General features: G+C 35.1%; 1 protein-coding gene across 1 annotated transcript in view; it reads left to right on the top strand.

Moving 5' to 3' along the window:
• Positions 1–621: 621 nt before the first annotated feature.
• The window catches only part of LOC121739480 (dynein axonemal heavy chain 6), a 69,864-nt gene continuing 50,738 nt past the window's right edge, over positions 622–19,747 (top strand). The window contains exons 1-22 of the mRNA XM_042131966.1: positions 622–747; positions 6,467–6,551; positions 10,217–10,304; positions 11,331–11,544; positions 11,794–11,935; positions 13,358–13,597; positions 13,760–13,977; positions 14,871–15,054; positions 15,194–15,765; positions 15,864–16,096; positions 16,240–16,388; positions 16,599–16,727; positions 16,802–16,908; positions 16,992–17,142; positions 17,222–17,431; positions 17,650–17,862; positions 18,018–18,164; positions 18,242–18,418; positions 18,501–18,755; positions 18,897–19,043; positions 19,122–19,375; positions 19,533–19,651. Coding sequence (XP_041987900.1) covers positions 641–747; positions 6,467–6,551; positions 10,217–10,304; positions 11,331–11,544; positions 11,794–11,935; positions 13,358–13,597; positions 13,760–13,977; positions 14,871–15,054; positions 15,194–15,765; positions 15,864–16,096; positions 16,240–16,388; positions 16,599–16,727; positions 16,802–16,908; positions 16,992–17,142; positions 17,222–17,431; positions 17,650–17,862; positions 18,018–18,164; positions 18,242–18,418; positions 18,501–18,755; positions 18,897–19,043; positions 19,122–19,375; positions 19,533–19,651 — 4,141 coding nt within the window. The 5' untranslated portion in view covers positions 622–640. The remainder of the gene's footprint in view (positions 748–6,466; positions 6,552–10,216; positions 10,305–11,330; positions 11,545–11,793; positions 11,936–13,357; positions 13,598–13,759; positions 13,978–14,870; positions 15,055–15,193; positions 15,766–15,863; positions 16,097–16,239; positions 16,389–16,598; positions 16,728–16,801; positions 16,909–16,991; positions 17,143–17,221; positions 17,432–17,649; positions 17,863–18,017; positions 18,165–18,241; positions 18,419–18,500; positions 18,756–18,896; positions 19,044–19,121; positions 19,376–19,532; positions 19,652–19,747) is intronic.

A 19,747-nucleotide genomic window follows, 5' to 3' on the forward strand; every position in this document is an offset into this window, starting at 1 on the left:
TAACATTTAGAAAGCTAGGATCCTAGCTAGGATCCTAAATCGGAAAAAAATGTGGCTCCCGAATGACTAAATCAGTGTTGCCAGATGGTTTCAACCTTTTATCTGTAGTGGGAACTGCTAAATCTGTATTAAAGTCAATTTATATAGAAGCCACACTTTTACCGATTTAGTACACTAATTAGGATCCTTGCTTTCTAAATGTTATTTCACTTGACTAAATTTAGTCACTAAATCATTTAGAACTTCTAAATTTAGTGAAGTGGAATAAGCGCTTTAACTATCAAATGAGACCTTTTTTATCTTTATAGTGGTTAGGTTTAGTAGTTTAGTGTAGGGTTAGGTAGTTATAGTGGACTCTAGTTTTAAATAGCTGTTGTTCCCGTACATCGATTACGTTTACGTCGTTTACGTTTACCTCTTATCTAAAACGTAGTGATTATATTCTCTTTGCTCTCTTTTGATGGTGCTCGACTCTGGCAAGACTGTGGCATATTTATTTGTAACCTTGGAGATTTCGTTTTTTACGAATTCAACATATCGACGCGCGATCCTGTTAAAAAATAGTACTCATTAATTTAATTAGTATTAGTTATGAACAGTAATTAATGAGACGTCTATATTATTTTAATTACATGAAACCATGTTCAATATGGATGGAGAACCTTTAAGGCGAAAAGGACATATAACTTTGCCAGCTATAGAAACGATGCAAAGAAATGTTCATAATGCTCCCGTTTCGTATAAAAGGTAAATAATAGTAGCGACCACGGAATTCACAATCGTGATAGGTACTTACTTACTTACTTCGTTTTTCTTCTCTAAATATATTTTATTCCTGAAAATATTAATCTGAAGTTTGTAGAACTTTGGGCGTGTCCTATTTATGACGCTACTCGCCATACGATGACGCCACATGATATAGGGGCTGCGTTCCAGATGACGTTAATTTTGACCAAAACGCTCAAAACGTCCCCTTCTGCCAGCGACCACATAACCCAATAGACACCTAATGTTTTGATTTCTCTTAACAAATCATTGTGTCAATGTGCTGAGGTAAGCGCGGGGGGAGAGAGAAGAAAAGCATTACGATTGGCCAATTCAAATTCACGGCATGTCATAAATCAGAACTAGTGATGGGAAGTACGAGAAGCGCTTGTCAAAAGAAATAAAAAAACCAGTACATATTTATTTTTTATTTTAAAGTAAGTATAGAATGAAGAAAAGACTTACCTCTCGTCTGTCAAGCGCCCAAAATCGGCGTCTTAATACGACCTAATATAAATAAACAATATAAGCCAGCTTATATTGTTTCTCTCCTTGTTACACTTCTTACAACGTAAACAATAAAACAGAGATGCAAATAAAAGCTGCCAACCTTTGTTTAGCATAAAAAAGATTGAAGTATTAATTGTGGCAAGCTTCTTAAGATATACCAAAACGTCTTCGGATTATATTAAAAAAGTACCTTTACTTACCTATATTTAAAAATATACTTTTTTTTACAAATTATATATACTTTTTTTAAACTTTCAAAGGACAAAAATTATTTGATATTATATGATTTTTGCGAAACTTTTATCGTTTACGCAGCACAATATTTATTTATTTATTTATAAGGCATGTCAACAAAATGAATACAAGCTTCCTTAAATAACTAACATTTAGGTCCATATTCAGTATTCATGTCAATTAAAGACATGCACAACATTATTTTTTAAAACACAACTCAACATTAGACAAGACTTAACAACTAGAAAAGTTAATTTACAATTAATTATTACATGAGAGAATGAAAATTACAAGAAAAATTAGATAATGTCAGAAAAAAATTAATTTACACACAAAAAAAAATGTCCAAAAAATTAACATGTCAATAAATTGAAATTATTAATACAATAGATACTTTAAAAAAATACATTATTACTCAATAGTTACATACACTTGAGTGCCTCCCCTCGGGAACCCGTTCATTCTGGTCTCTGGCCAAAGCTATTGAAGGAAATTTCTGCAAGCCAACCCTACCATCCCTACACGTAGGAAATTGATCGTTGGCCCAGGACGCAAAGGACAAAGCCGATCTTCTGGGCAAGCTCTTTGCGTCAAACTCGACCCTGGATGACGGGGTGCAGAAACCGCCGACCATACCGCGATGCACGAGCATCATGTCGGATATTCGGTTTCATCAGCGCTCAGTGCAAAAAGCCCTCTGTTCCCTTGATATCCATCGAGTGGGCCTGACGGAATCCCGCCTATTGTGTTGAAAAAGTGTGCTCCAGAGTTGGCTCCGGTCTTGACGCGTCTTTTTCGGCTCTCCTATTCCAATGGCATCGTCCCGGCTTCCTGGAAGACAGCCTTGCTGCACCCGATCCCCAAAAAAGGTGACCGCTCAAATCCTTCCAACTACAGACCAATCGCTATAACCTCTCTTTTCTCGAAGATAATGGAATCCATTATCAATAGCCAGCTTGTTCGATACTTGGACGGCCAGGGATTGCTAAGCGACAAACAATCGAGTCAACATATCGAGCGAAGTCCAGTTCCGATATCATCTTGAGAGTAAGGCCAAATTAGCCTCGAAGAAGCTTGGTGTACTTAACAGAGCGAGACAGTACTTTAGTCCGGACCAACGCCTACAACTCTACAAGGCGCAGGTTCGGCCTCATATGGAATGTTGTTCTCATCTCAGGGCAGGGGCGCCAAAATACCAACTGCTCCCTCTGGATCGTATCCAACGAAGGGCTGCTCGAATTGTTGACTGCCATAGTGTTTCAAACAGCTTGGACCCCCTGGAATTACGCCGAGATGTAGCTTCACTCTGCATCTTCTATCGGTTGTATCACGGGGAGTGCTCTGAGGAATTGTTCAGAATCATACCACCTGCAACTTTTCGCTATCGTCCCACGCGAAAAACATACCATCCTCATCACCTTGATGAGTGGCAGTCTTCCACAGCGCGTTTTTCGCTTTCTGTCGCGCACTGTAAAACTCTGGAATGAACTGTCAACAGCAGTATTTCCAGACCGATACGACCTGCAAACCTTCAAGAAAAGAGCGTATTCCCTCTTACTGCAGCTCTTCTGATGTTGCGAGTGTCCGTGGGCAACGGTAGTTGCTTACCATCAGGTGACCCGGTTGCTCGTTTGCCCCCTTATTTAATAATAAAAAAAAAACATCAATTAAAGAAATGTCAAATGCCAAAAAAAAAAATAAGTATACAATTTTTTAAAAATTAAAAATGCAATGAATATTAATTATTTAGCAACATAAAATTTTCTTCCTAAAGGTTGTGGAGCGATCATGCAAAATGTCTAAATCATATACTTTATGCCAGATGTTATATGAATTGATCATTCTTATTATAGGAGCGTTCTTGCCGACATTAGTTTTATGCCTGGGAATATTAAAGAAAGGCTAGTATTGGGCCTGGGTACTACTAGTCCTATGGTTTGTAACAGTTCCTGGCAAGGGGTGGAACCTGTGACAAGATCTCTCAGGAATACCAGATCAAGCATGCGTCTACGATCTAATAATTTATCAATTTTAAAAACTGAAAGTCTGTCATTGTATTGCAATTTATTGTTGATCTGCGAGGTGACATATGCCAAGTATCTCTTAAAAGATCTCTGAATCGATTCGATACGTTGTTAATGGACTTCATAACAGGGGTTCCAAATAATACTCCCGAATTCTAATATGCTGCGTACGAAGTTATTATACAATAGAATCCTAGTGTCAGTGCGCCTAAAGTCTTTTGAGTTACGCTTGACAAACCCTAACATCTTCGATGCTTTCTTTATCATGTAGTCAAAATGTGGCACAAAAGTTAGTTTGGAGTCAATTAGTATTTCTAAGTCGCGAATTTCCGGTGTTTGTGCAATTGAGCAATTGTCTATGTGGTAGCAAGTTGGCAAAACTTTCTTTTTCTTTGAGAATTTGATGTGGCGACATTTGGAGGCATTTAATTCCATTTTATTGTCAAGACACCACTGGTGGATACGGTCAAGATCTGATTGAAGTAAAAAGGAATCGGATGAAATTTAATATTATAAATTTAATAACTCTTGAAATCTTCATATCATCAGCAAACAAAGAACACCGGCAGTGGTGTATACAAGATGCAATATCGTTGATGAACAATAAAAACAATATTGGTCCTAAATGCGAACCTTGAGGAACGCCAGAAGTTGCAAAATATTTTAGAGATTCATGTCGGTTTACCACTACGGTTTGTTCTCTCCCGCCAAGGTAAGAAACGAACCAGTCGAGTAGCCTGCCCCGAATGCCAAATTGTTTTGTCACTGATGACGTCATCATTTTCGCTCAAAACGACACTTGACGAAGATGGGTCAAAGTGGGCGTTCTAGTATTTTTTAAATTTTAACGTAGCTATATCGCGAAAGCCATGTTCGGAAAGTTATCAGGAGAGAGTAGAGACAAAAAAACTTTATATTATTTCATTACAAATAATATTTTAATTAAATAAATTAAATAACATTTAATGAAATATTTTGATTGGAAAATAAATTGTTTTAAATGAAAGGTCATATGATTTCTTATAAAATATAATAATTAATACTAATTTTCATCTACGCATCACGTTGCGGTCTGAATCAAAGCTAAAGCCTAAGCGGTATTGTTACCTAACGTTTATATGTACACGAGCTTTTGCCCGCGGCTTTGCTCGCGTTAAGAAGACGTATTATTATATACAAACTTTCATCCCCTATTTTAGCCCCTTAGGGTTGGAATTTATCAAAATCCTTTCTTAGCGGATGCCTTCGTCATAACATCTGCCTGCATTCAAAATTTCAGCCCGATCCGTCCAGTGGTTTGGGCTGTGCGTTGATAGATCACATTGTCAGTCAGTCACCTATGAGTTTTATATACTTATAAAGTTATATAGATATAGAAGACTAGCTGTTGCCCGCGACTTCGTCCGCGTGGACTTCAGTTTATAGCGCGCGGTGTCAATAAAATTGGTGTCAAAAGCTTTTTCGAAACCCTGGTATCCCTTAAATCAAAATACCCAAAACAGCCGTGTAGTGTGCACAAAATATGTTTTTTTTAATTAAACTTTTTTATACCAAGCTTATTTAGCGTTACACAACTTAGCTGCATTACACTTTAGCTTTGCCCAATACTCATAAACTATTTAGTTTTTATTATTGGTAGTCTGTTGTTTCTGATATCTATGTTGGTACGTGAGTTATTTAATTACATACTATAACAATCGAAAGAATTGAAATATTAACTCAACATGGTACCACCTTTTATAGAAATACATATGAGCAAGCGATAGCGCGATCTAGGCGACTCTTGGCGCCATCTGTTCTAGTTTTTGGAACTAACTTAATTTTAACAAATTTACGCATAAACACCCCCTTACAACCCCTTTTTCCAGTAAGAAGTAGCCTATGTCCTTTCTCAGGCTTTAGACTATCTGTGTACAAAATTACATTACAATAGGTTCAGTAGTTTTGGCGCTGTTGTTTTTGAATTTGATATCTAAGTTGGTAGGTGAGTTATTAGTTAGTAACGTGTATAACAATCGAAAGAATGGTAAAGTCTAACTTAACATGGTACCACCTCTTATAGAAATACGCATGAGCAAGCAATAGCGCGATCTAGGGGACTCTTGGCGCCATCTGTTTTGAGTTTTTGGAACTAACTTAATTTGACCAAATTTACGCATTTTCACCCCCTTACAACCCCTTTTTCCAGTTAAAAAGTAGCCTATGTCCTTTCTCAGGCTTTAGACTATCTGTGTATAAAATTTCGTTACAATCGGTTCAGTAGTTTTGGCGTGAAAGCGAGACAGACAGACAGACAGACAGAGATACTTTCGCATTTATAATATTAGTATAGATAGATTGTGACAATAGCCAATATTCAAAGTATGTGGTTTTGTTACTAGAATATATGATTCAATGTAAAAACTCAAACATAATAAAAGTTTAACTATATTAAAATATGATTACTTTAGTAAAAAAATGTAATAAGTACTATAAACGAAAGAAATATAATATTACGTATTTTATTTGTAAAATAAATGTAAAGTCTATATAAACAATAAACTTAGAATCAGAATGATTGGTCTCGCGCGTGAGCGCGCGCGCGAGACCAATCATTTATCTAGAAGACAATAAAATTACTTTTATTTACGACTTGAAGAAAAGGATCGTAATATCCAAGTTCGGTTCAATGTACCTATTATGTATAAAAAAATTATAGTTATTTTTTTAAACTTTTCTCAAAACGCTCAAAACGATCCATAATCCGTTCCACTTGGGTTTGTATCACTGACGCTACTCACATGCTAGTGGAACGGGAAAAACTACGGTCTTGAGCGTGAGCGTTTCTAACGTCATCTGGAACGCGGGAAAGATGCTGTCAAAAAGATGTTATTAAAATTATTAAAACTTTTCAAGTAGCTATTTCTAGAAGATAATATTTATTTCTATTACAGGAAAAAGTATGAAATTCCTTTCCACATACCCCATAAAAAACTCATGGAAAAGATCGAGTTCGTTGAAAACCAACCGGAGCCTTTGGTATTGTTGTGCTACTTGACCTACTTACTTTTTTCATGCTAATCGATTGTTAGTCATCCCTTTTCACCAAAAAAAGAATAGTTCAATATTTAAGAGGCCTACTAACCCAAAAAATCAAATATCGTCCTTTTTTTTTTAACGGGCAAAAGGCCCACCACACATTTCCCACCACTGCAACTCTTGTGTCGCCAGGATCAATAGTGGTAACCAACCACGAAAACCCTTTGATATGATCTCAGGGATGCCCGAGGGACAAGCTAAATCTGTCTTGGGACCCGCAACGAAATTAATCAGAAGAAATTTAGGAGAAGTAGGAGATATCCAATTTACCTCCCCAAGCAAAGCGGGAGACAGCCAAATTGTAATGACATTGATGTCCGAACAAAGGGGGAAGCACCACGGGAAAAAAAATTTAATTATACTTAATACAATATACCTACTTCATAAAAATGACATTTATATTTTATAGTTTTATAGTGGCAAACTTGTGTTCGATTGTTTCCAATAGTATTTCCTTCTCTCTAATCTCTTCACACCATAAAGTTAATAAGTACCTACCTACTATGCCTACCTATACCTAGCGGGCGAATTGTGGGTACCACTACCACCAGTCACCACAGTTAAATATAATTTAAGAATTTATTTATCTCTCCACTCTCGTAGCATTTGCTCTTTATCTGGATAATCTAGATTCTAGAGTTTTTTACATTTCTCTTTACTTCTTTTAATGAACTATCTTTTATGACGCATTTTTGGTTAACATTATTGTATATTTAAATCGGTGTAAAAGGACTAAATCTTCTTGCAAAACTAGAGTTCATTTTTGGTAAAGGCAGCTTCAAAATTATTTTTATACGTAGTACTTCATAATCTGGCGATTTAAGAAAAGCATGATGCTAATTACCAAGCAAGTTTAATTTTCTGTGATAGTGCACTCTTTGAATAGCTTCGTAGAAAATGTGCGATGAAACCGCAAACGCGTCTAATTCCTTCCGGTGAAATTAATTTTTGTAAAATTAGGACCACCGAGATACTGACTTATACAGGCCTTGCCTAGTTTGGAGATCATCGGTTTCTTTGCGAGGCGCCGGTCCGGTCTCTCATAGAAAACAAGCAATGGAAGAGCATTATGGTTGAACATACAAAAAAAAACAGACGAACATAATATAACCTCCTTCTTTTTCGAAGTCGGTTAAAAAATGGAAAGGGCGTAGCGAAATTTAAAAACCATAAATACATTTCATATAAGCTTTGGGCAAATTAAACTGTATGCTTGAACCAATCTACTTATGTACAACTTTTGGAAGCTTAAATCACTCTCCTCTGTTGACAAAATAGGAATCCCTATTTTTACAGAGGTCTTTTTGATTGATTATTCTGTGTTATAAAAGTTGATTAATCGTGTTATGCTATGGGTAATTCAAAGACATGATGAATACTGACCACATACCTAATGACAAAGAACTTAAATTTAGCTTTAGTCATTGCTGAGAAAAATCGATATCGCTACAGCCAAATTATCAAGGCGTCGCGTCGCCTTAATCATTACGTTAGACCAGCACGAGTCGGCGCATGAGTACCGAAAACTATTCCAGCTCAATTTTTTATGCGATCCTCTTCAAATTGCCCTCCTGATGATATAAATGCATAATGCCAGGGCGCAACCCGGTGCCATATTGTTTAAACAAACATTGTTTATTATTTTACTTTTAAACCAAATTATTTTTAAACCAAACAATTTTTTTTTAATATTCTTTATTGAAATACTCATAAAAAAGGTCCTATGACTTTTTACGATAAAATTAATATTTTTAAAGATATGAATTTTTAAAGGTTCGAAAAACCTCAAATTTGGGTACTTGAAAATTTCACGAAATCCTTACTTATATTTTTACTTTAATAATTAATAATAAAATTAAAATAAAGTAATTGTTTAAGGGGGGCTCCCATACAAAACACACAATTTTTTGTCTACTTTTGCTAAGATAAAAGAAAGATATAAACAATGAAATTTTTTGAAATCTCTATTAACAATATTATTAACTATTGTATATAGAATTAAAAAAAAATATTACTTTGACATTATTATTTCTTTTAATATATTTTTCATCGGTCGAAAGTACCCAAATTTGAGGTTTTTCGAACCTTTAAAAATTCATATCCTTCTTTAAAAAGATTAACTTTATCGTAAAAAGTCATAGGACCTTTTTTATTGGTATTTCAATGCAGAATATAAAAAAAAATTGTTCGGATGAAAAATAACAATTCCTTGCAATTGTTTAAACAATGTTTGTTTAAACAATATGGTACCGGGTTGCGCCCTGGCAACATGCATTTATATCATCAGAAGGGCAATTTGAAGACGATCGCATAAAAAAATTGAGGTGGAATAGTTTCCGGTACTCATGCGCCGACTCTCCTAGTCTACGTATCATTATTTTAATTGGTAAAACGTAATTTTATATCTTACTAGCTGTCCCGATAAACGTTGTTTTGCCATATAAGGTATTTCGATTTTCGCCCATATTATTTTACTGAAGTGACTAAATAATCAAATCAAATCATTTATTTCGGGCATCAGAGGCCCATATCCTTAATGAAACAATGATATTAAAAATAACTTGCACGTGATATTTTAGAAATATTCCTGCGAGATTTAGATTTAAGCATGATTAATAATCGGCATGTTGATTTCGATACGTTTCCCAATTCCGTGTCAGAAACGAATAAAACGTTAATTCACGAATCCGAGATTGGGAATTTTTGCACCCTACAACACAACAGTACCTCGTACCGGCCATATTTTCCTTTTTCAGAGCACTTAACGTTTTCAACGTGTTTTCATTTTTAACTATACTCCACCCGTTTTAACTTGTCGCTAGCGGTCATTGACTCCCTGTCAAAAACTTGTCATTTTCCATATAAAACCACGACTGACAATATCTGACACTTCGTTGTCAATCGCAGTTTATATGGAAAATGACAAGTTTTTGACAGGGAGTCAATGACCGCTAGCGCCAAGTTAAAACGGGTGGAGTATTATTATAGTAAACCGTATTTTACAGCTGATCGCACTCTGACATCCACGTGTTGCCTGAATCTGCCACACGCCGCGCCACTAGAGATATCCACGAGGCCTATAGGCTATATGGCAAAGAAACGTTTGCCGGGCCAGCTAGTTTACTATAAATTTATTTATTCAACAAATGCACTTACCTATCAATAGTCAGTAGCCGATTCTCAGACCTACTGAATATGCATATTATATTTAGTATTGGTAAAATTCAGTAAAGCTTAGGCCAAACCTACGCGACCAAGCGACTGCGAAGCGGGAGCGTCAAGTTGTCAAATGTGTGTTTTGTAACTAGACTTCTTTTTTTAAACCATTTGACAACTTGACGCTCCCGCTTCGCAGTCGCTTGGTCGCGTAGGTTTGAACAAAGCATTAGTATTTAGACAAAGTACTATGGTTTATGGTTATTATTTTTTATGACGGATTTAAGACGTCTTGTGTTTAAATTATTTTTTATTTTTATTAAGTAAGTACATTAATTTTGCATGAATTCTAACTGTAACCTTGATTTAATATGTATTATTGTGGTGAGTAGTAAATAATAATTAATAAGATAACAATAATTCAATTACCTAAGTACTATATTTTACAGACAGGATTCACTGAGGCCCAAGAAAATAGGTACAGAAGAGAGCGCAAACCAGCTAAACTCCAGTTGGGGCCGATTCGCTCTGAAGAAGGTAAGGTGTGGACGTGTGGTAGACCACAGTTTACTAAAATAAAGTGGCCACGAGAGCCCCCTACAGGCTACAGTTATTCTAGCAGACAGCTTGCAGAAAAATGAATAGTCTAGTCACTCTAGGGAATAAAATAAAAGATACGATGAATCGCCTGATTTAAAGCTTGTAAGTATAGATATTATCCGCACGCGCCTAAGGTTGACAACTTTTTTTCATAAAAAAAACGTATAAACAAGTTTGGATAGGAAATAAAATATAAAGTATTAGGGATAAAAAAGTAAGTACATATTTTTTAAATTTTATGTTTTTATTGTTCTAAAAACGTACTTTTAGCACATACTAATAATTTTTTGTTACCTTTAAATGTTACAAAGCTTGTTTGACAATCAAAATTTTAATTTAAATAAATAAACGATTCTTTTTTTTTTATTTATTGATGCTCTATTTCGTTCAGCAATTGTAAATCGTAAGTACTGTAAGTACCAATAATGAAAATAGGCATCACAGTAAAGGTTGAAAATAAAGTATTTTTACATATTTTATTTGTATGTAAAAGTATAAAGTATCTAAGTTATCAAGAATAAAGTAGAATACGTTATTATAAAGTATGATTGGCAACCCTAAGTCCTAACATATTTTTAATCCAGAATTCTAGGTGGGTCACGAAAATTTTGTGGGACAGGGGGTTGTGACAAATACAATACTTATGTCGAAATAAAAAAACTCACATGATATTTTAGTCGCATTTTACTAGTTATAAGGATACGGATTTATGGGGCTTTTGGATTTATCTAAGTACAAGTAATCTGTAGGGTACATTTTATGAAATTAAAGAAATAGGCGGTGAAGAAGTGGCGGGGTTGGGGCGTTCGGACTTCAGATTACTGAGGTACCCGTACTTGGTATGTATTGGTATGTGGATTAAAAAGGGTTCGGATTAATGAGGTCCTGCTGTACCCGATACCGCGCTTTAACAGTTGGTAACCTGTATTGTATTAAGTATTTAAAAAAAATTGTTACTTTTAGAGAGAAAGAAGAAATTCAAGATAAAAGAATCCGACTCAAGGTCAAGTCTAGAAGTGAAGATAGAGTACACCGGTGACCCTCTGAAGGTGAAACCGGTAGTGACGTCACAGAAGGAGGTCATAGAGTGTATCCGGAAAGACAGGAGTGGCGGGTTCTTGTATATGACCTACGCGGTCCAGCCCCAGAATGTACACTTTACGCCGTATTATCTCAAGTAAGTGGTATAGTCAGAACCAAGAAGCCATTAATTATAACACGGAAACTCACCCAATGGACAAATGTTCCTAGTTAAAATTTTCACTTTAAAAAAAGGTGATCAAGATTCCTCAAACATGCCTTAGACAATTTTTAGAGGCCCCATAAGCAATATCGCTTAGTATGAGGCATCATCATTCAAACTCCTAAAATTTTCAGCAAACGATTTTTGACGAGGGTTTTCATAATAAAAATAAACTTTTTACAGGGTGGTGCCATATGCGGAAATCGACAGAAGGAACTATTTTACGATCAGCGCTTGCGGCGTCACTCATTTCACCAACGAAATGGTGTTCACCAAACTTGACGCCTGGGAACAGGAGTACACCATATTCGTGAAATTGACTGACGTATGTTAAAAGAGAGTTCACTTGCGTCAGTCTAGATTCAAATTGACCATCTTCCCCGCGTTCCACTTACCGTTAAAAACGATCAAAACGCCCAAAATGCCTCCTTTTTTGAGCGTTTTGATTGTTTTTAACGTCAAGTGGAACGCGAGGCTTATCTCCCTAGTTCTTCATCTGTTAGAGAGAAGCCATAAGGTTTTACTATTACTAGCAAAAATCTAGACTGGCGCAAGTAGCCACATAGGGTACTTTACGCCGTACATTAACCCAAATAAGAGTCATGAGTGGTTACTAAGACATTAAAAAGAGAACATGCATATATAATATTTATGAAAATTTTGCTATTAAAACGTTAAAATTATATTAAGTAAACTGCAAGGTTAATATTTTATAAAATATTGTTTTTTTACAAAAATATGTCACTCCCTGAAAATAATGGTTAAAATCGATTCAGTACTCAGTAGTTTTTAATTAAGTATATTCATTAGGTAACCCGTGGCCCGCATTGGTCGGGTACCGCGGACCGCCGCAAAAGCTAGGTACACGGTCCCGCAATTTTAGAATTATATCTTCGAAAATATTTATTTAAATCATATTATGTTGTAAAGGGTTATATGACAACTTTTTGAGAGGTTTGATCAGGTGGGGCCATTGTCAATAATTATTGTCAAACTGTAGTGACGTCATACAGACTATAGATCCGTTTTGGCGCCAAAATTTAAATTGTCAATTTTAAACCGCATTTTTTGCAGGAAATTCCAGACCAGTGTTTTAATTTTTTAGGGTTCCGTACCCAAAGGGTAAAAACGGGACCCTATTACTAAGACTTCGATGTCTGTCTGTCTGTCTGTATGTCTCCAGGCTGTAACTCAAGTACCGCTAAAGCTAGACTTCTGAAATTTTCACAGGATGCGTATATCTGTTACCGCTATAACAACAAACACTAAAAACAATAAATTAAATGTTTAGGGGGGGCTCCCATACAACAAACGCGATTTTTTTTTGCAATTTTTGCTCATAATCAATAATGGTAACAGCTAAGCAATTGAAATTTACACAAAATCCTTAATTATGTTTGTACTTTAATAATTAATAATAAAATTAAAATAAAATAAATATTTATCCCATACACAAAACACAATTTTTTGTATACTTTCGCTCTATACCGGTACGGAACCCTTCGTGCGCGAGTCCGACTCGCACTTGTCCGATTATTAAACATACTTGTGGTCTATTCTACAAGGAGTTCTTTAAAATAAACTCAAAAATAAAAATATCGTATCTTCCCTATTATAAATAAATTAAATGTCTGACAGTCAACTGAGATTTCAATACTAGCAGAAGCAGAATTAGAAACTTATAATTTAATTTTTATTTGAGGTCGAATTTTGACCATTGGGCGATCTCTAGTAATAATTATTACAGATAACTTTTTTCCGAGTCTACCGTTACTGGAAGGCGTTCTACATGTGGCGGAAGTCGATATTGTTCCGCAAATACAGCAAGACACGAGAGAAGATTGCCAAGAAACTGTTCATTTTGACTCCCGTGTTGGGTAGAGCGCTGCTCAACATACAGGCTATGTGCTGCGACATGTACCTGAAGAGTTTCGCTGATGTGTCCAGAGATATGGACACGGCTTTCTTTTATTTCGTTGAAGTCCAGGTGATTAGTCTATTTTGGTCGTCATTAATGATTAATCGCGTTTTCGTGAATGACTTGGTTAATATGGAATGAAAAATGGCAACAGATGAAAACGACTCACAATGATCGTTCTTCAAACAATGGTATTGAACACTCTAATTTCAAATATCTGTCAAATTGTAGATGAAACGCATAGAATATATCCAGGGCAAGTTGACGGAATTCAGGTCGATAGTGCTGGAAGTGATCACAACGGCTTGTCACGAGGCTCTGTTCAAACAGGGTTTCACATTCGATGACCGAAACATACCACCGCTACAGATTATAAGGGGACAGCCGGTAGGAGGCATGTCGTATACTGAAAAGGCGAACAAGAGAAAGTATTGCGAGAGACTTGCTAGGTAATATGTAGATTCAAGTTGGTTTAACATAAGATAGGTAGAAGTGAAACTAGATTCTACTAGGGGTAAAGCAATTATTCTCGATATATCTAAAACGCTTTTATTTTGGACTTATGAATTATGATTAACTAGCGACCCGCCCCGGCTTCCCACGGTTATAAAATATATTAAAGCCTATGTCACTCACTGAAGAAATTATTAAAATCGATTCAGTAGTTTTTACTTTTTCATTATATTCATTACTATTTACTACCCGTGGCCCGCATTGGTTGGTGCCGCCGCAAAAGCTACGTCCCGCAATTTTTAAATCTTCGAAAATATTATTCATTTAAATCATATTATGCTGTAAAGGGCCATATAGATCTATATTAAATCAATAATGTATTTAAAGTATTTAATTGAATAAGGATTTTTGTCGTATTGGTTAAAATCGCTTCGAAAATTAGCCATTATTTGAAGTTAAAAGTAAATTACAAAAAAATGTTATTGTGGGATATCCATAAGAGATAGACATATAACATCGCGGAGTTTTCTGTAGACCTTTTCATAGTGTACAATAATTATACTTAGTACATTATTTTGATAAATCTCGTAGAGTTCAGATTGCGTTTGCAATGTAAGTGGAAAAAAATGTAATCATTTACGACATCACATTATAAACCCCAAAATTAACAGTATTTCTCCACTATTTAATGAATGTTATTATACTTATAAACCTTCCTCTTTAATCACTCTATCTATTAAAGAAAACTGCATCAAAATCCGTTGCGTAGTTTTAAAGATAAAAGGGAACAAAGGGACATGAGGGAAAAAAGCGACGTTGTGTTATAAATTTATAATATTATGTAGAGATAAATTAAATTAAACTATAAACTCAAATGTGTTTATCACAGCTTTATAAAGCTTGCTGACTACATGACCAACTATATGCTGTACCGTTTGACGAAATTATCGAACCGTGCGATGTCAAATATGCTCCGTACGCATGACAGTTTCATGCCATCAGATGAGCTTTTGAATGGTACTGATGTTGATGAAGTCTTGGAAGTCGTACCTAGAGTAACTGATACTTGTAAGGTAACTATTCTGATTTCTGCTCATGAAATTATTAAATCACATTTTATCTTGTAGATCAAAGAAGTGCAAATTACACCTACCCCTTCTAGTTCTTTAAAATTATTCTTATTGTGCTATAAATTAAAAGTTTTTATTATAGTGGGCACTCGTTCAAGTAGACGCGTATGTACTCCCTTCTGGTGAAGTAGAGTTGAATCCCAGCCCAGAAGTAATTTACTCCTACGTAGATAAAATCACATCCTATTGGAATGAATATGTAAGAGTTTTTCGTAACTATCTGAATGATGAGAGCTTGCAAATATTCGTTCAACCAACGATTATGGGTAAACAAGTGGAGTGGTCAGCTGGACAATCGCCAGATCTATATTTCCTAATGAATCAAGATAAAGTCATGTTAAGCAACATTATTTACATATCTACTGCTTTTAAAACTGCTTTCGAATGCGTGTGGACATTTCTGAAACGTATGAAAACATTTATGGACAATTTTAAAGAAGCCAACGAAATAGATATTAACGATATCAAAGAAGAAAGAGACGTGAACGAATTGAGGAGGCTTTGTGATAAATTCGTCAAACAAATGGAAACTATAGAGGATGTCGTTGGCTACCAACCTTTAGGGCTAATTTTTCTTTGTGTAGAACCATTTAAAGAGCTCTTCAGGCCACATCCTAGGAGACTATTTGACGTAATAAATGTTACAACACCTACGTAAGTTACAAATTATATTACAATTATAAACAGGTATCCTTAGTTAAACAACTAAAATTCTTTATAGTCATTGCTATTAAAACCCATTTTTTATTTAGAATCGGGCGGGAATGTATTGATGAAATATTAGCTGGTATACAATCGGTGAACAACGACATATTTAGAGAACCAGAGAATGCCGGTGAATTAGTTGAATATAGTTTTCTTCTCAACGGCCTAGAAGAAAGGGTTAGTAAGCTAGAAGAAAAGCTGGAATATTTAAGAGAATTGTATGATTTGATGGGCGAATTTAATATTGCTACACCGCCAGACGATGTAACTGATTTCTTAGGTAAGATATCAATAGCTCGATTATTCTATAACACAATCTAGTTCTTACTTTTGGAAGATTAATAAAAATACAGAAATTATTACTTTTACTCTATTACAAGAAGAAATCGAGACTATTTTGTAGAATACAACGATATGTTTTAGGATTAAGTATTGCGCTTAGTACTCTCCGCACAAACGTCGATGCTCGTTTGGAGACTCGCGGTAAGCTGACCGATATGTTTTCTACCGAGGTGGGCAAGGATATAATGGCTCTGATGATTCAAGTCAACAAACTGAGAGAACAAGTCGCGGTAAAGTAATATTTTTTATTTAATGTAGCTATTATACATATATTTAAATTGTGATAGTACGGACAGAGATAAAAAATAATTAACCTAGAGAAAGGATGACTTACTGTACGTAGAAGTACAGACGAAGAATGGTCAGATAATAATTATTATTATTCTAAGGGAAGATGTTCTGAAAAGGATATATTAATAAAAAAAACTGTTGCGTTATAGCAAGAATGGCTCTACGATGACACGTCAGATATGGAGAAAGTCATGGAAACTCTCGATGAACTAATGGAACAGCTAAATATTTGCTCGGAGAGAAACAAACTAATACGAGAATGGCAGAAAATATTTAAGGTGATATTATAGAAAAGGTCGACTATATACACTATTTTTTAAACTTTTATATAACTCTACGTATGATTTTATAGATACCACCTTCACGACTGGAACAACTTGATGAAACTATAAACGATGTGAAGTTACGGCAAATGCTGTGGAAATCATCTAGAGAATGGAATCATTTGTACCAATCGTGGTATGTTCTCCTCCGCATTTACTGATTACTTTGACCATGACGATGTTTTAAAAATATTCATTTTAAACTTAATAATATTTTAGGTACGAAGTGCCCTTTAATACATTAGATATAGAAGATATCCAAACCAATACAATAAATTACGCTAAAATATTTAATCAACTCGATAAAGGTTTGCCTAAGAATAACACTGTGCCCAAATGCAAAGAAACCATAGATATTATTAAGGAGAAGGTATAATTTAAATTATTATCTATTTTTGGCCTAGAATACCTTAAATCTTATCTAATCAAATCTGAAACTTAATTTTCAGCTGCCAGTGATGTCTTACTTACGTAATCCAGCCTTAAAACCGAGGCATTGGATGAAAGTTGAGGAGATATTAAAAACTAGATTCACACCGGAGACAGTCGTCACTCTGAAAATGTTGGAGGAGCTGCAAGCTTTTCAGCACGCTGAAGAGCTGATGGAAGTGGCTGGTCAAGCAAGTTCAGAAGCTGGTTTAGAGGCACTTCTCAAAAAGGTTAGTTTGTACAGACTATAAGTACATAATATTATTTTTTCAATAATTCCGAGTAGAATAATTATTATAAAAACGGATACAGACTAGCTTCGTTTTTTACGAGTAGTTACGAGTTTTTAAAACTTTTCTTGCGGGAATTTTCATATTAAGACATTTTAATGCCTTTAACTCTTTAAGTAATAATATTATATACTTCTTTAAAGCAACTTTATTTACAGGTTGAAGAAATGTGGGCTTCTTTAGAGTTTCCTGTGGTATTGCATAAAGACTCAAGGGATGTTTACATATTGGGTGGCTTAGATGAAATCCAAGCGTGTCTCGACGAAAGCAATATCCATGTCAGCACTATATTGAGTTCTAGAAACTCTGGACCTATAAAAAGCCGAGTCGAGGAATGGGCTAAGAATTTAGACCTATTTTCGAAAACTTTGGTTAGTATTTCCCCTGTTCATTAATCTTGTTAATTCCTTAAAATCCTGTTAATTAATCCTGTCATATTTTAAAAATAGTAATGAACGTGGATTTTTTTTCATTTCTACCGATAACAATTCTCAGAAAATGTACATTAAATATGTCTGATATATAGGAGGAATGGTATTCATGCCAACAGACTTGGATGTATTTGATGGTGATATTCTCCGCTCCAGATATCCAGAGGCAGTTGCCTAACGAAACAAAATTGTTCACGATTGTAGACAAATCCTGGAAAGATATAATGAGGAAAGTTGCGAAGGTAAATTCGAAACAATTGAAAAGATTGTATATTACAACAGATCAAATGATTTGAATTTCTTATTGTTATCTATTTAGGTTCCTCTGGCAATGCCAGCGGCTACGCAACCAAAACTATACGAAGAGTTTGTAAGGAACAACGAAATGTTGGATCAAATTATGAAGTGCTTGGAAGCATACTTGGAAACTAAACGTGTAGCATTCCCACGTTTCTTCTTCTTGTCAAACGATGAACTCCTGGAGATATTAGCGCAGGTAATCTTAATCCAACAAACGATACCTTTCAGTCATTTTGAATCAAACTGGCATTTATTTTACTATTTTATCATAATACTAGACTCGCAACCCTCATGCCGTACAACCACATTTGAGAAAATGTTTCGATGCGATTGCCAAACTGGAATTCGGCGTTCGTTTGCCTGAAAGTGAAATGGAAATTACTGAAGACGGTACTTTGGTAGAAAGGGAAATGTCATTTCATACAAGAGATGCTCTACAAGCGAAACTCGCAAAAACCGCGGCACCCGAAGATCTTACTACTGATATAATAGCTATGTTGTCTCCAGAAGGTGAAAGAGTCAATTTGGGAAAGGTAAGACGACATTGAAATAATTATCAGTTCGATAAAAGTAAATCAATAAGGTCCCTCACTGCTCTTGCTGGCTCTAACTACGTATAAGTTTTAGTACATAGACATCCGTAACATTTTTTTATGGTAAATATACTTTTTAAGGGTCTCAAAGCTCGTGGAAACGTAGAAGACTGGTTAGGCAAAGTCGAAGAAGCTATGTTTGCGTCAGTTAAGCGTTGCATGAAATTTGCACTCAAGGACTACATGCAACGTAGTAGAGTCGATTGGGCTCCTTTACATCCAAATCAGGTAAAACCTAAGTTCTCATGTTATTAGGATAATCCCAATAAATTACGTGTTACGTAACCAAAATATTTTTTCCATTAGGTGGTTTTAACTGTTTCTCAAATTATGTGGGCCAGGGGAGTCCATGAAATATTCGACTTGAACAATCCATTGCGCATTGATACCGCTCTGTTAAATTATGAGCAGAAATGTGTCAGTGATTTAAATGATCTCGCCGCGCTTACAAGAAAGGATCTTAGTCCACTTTTCAGGAAGGTGCTTTGTGCTCTGATTACTGTTGATGTCCATGCTAGGGACACAATAACACACATGGTTGAAAAACATGTACAGAAAGCGTAAGTAATTTTCAAATACTTACGTAAGTATTTACAATTTTTAAAATACATCTTAAACTATTCGAAAAATAAAATAAACAATATTCAACCTGGATGCACAGAACGTTTAAAGATTTTTATCAATGCTAATACTCGTATTATAAATTTTCATTTTTAGAACCGACTTTGAATGGCTTAAAATGATCAGATATTATTGGGAGAATGACATAGATAACTGTATGGCGAGAATGTCAAACGCTCAATACATTTACGGACATGAGTATTTAGGAGCTGGAGGTAATATTTTATTATTTATTAATATTCAAAAGAAAAAGTATTTTGCAATTAATACGTCTTACTGTGTTCTACGGTCTACTTACTAACTCTATAATC

Source organism: Aricia agestis, chromosome Z, assembly GCF_905147365.1.
Source record: "Aricia agestis chromosome Z, ilAriAges1.1, whole genome shotgun sequence".
NCBI classification, from domain to species: Eukaryota; Metazoa; Arthropoda; class Insecta; order Lepidoptera; family Lycaenidae; genus Aricia; species Aricia agestis.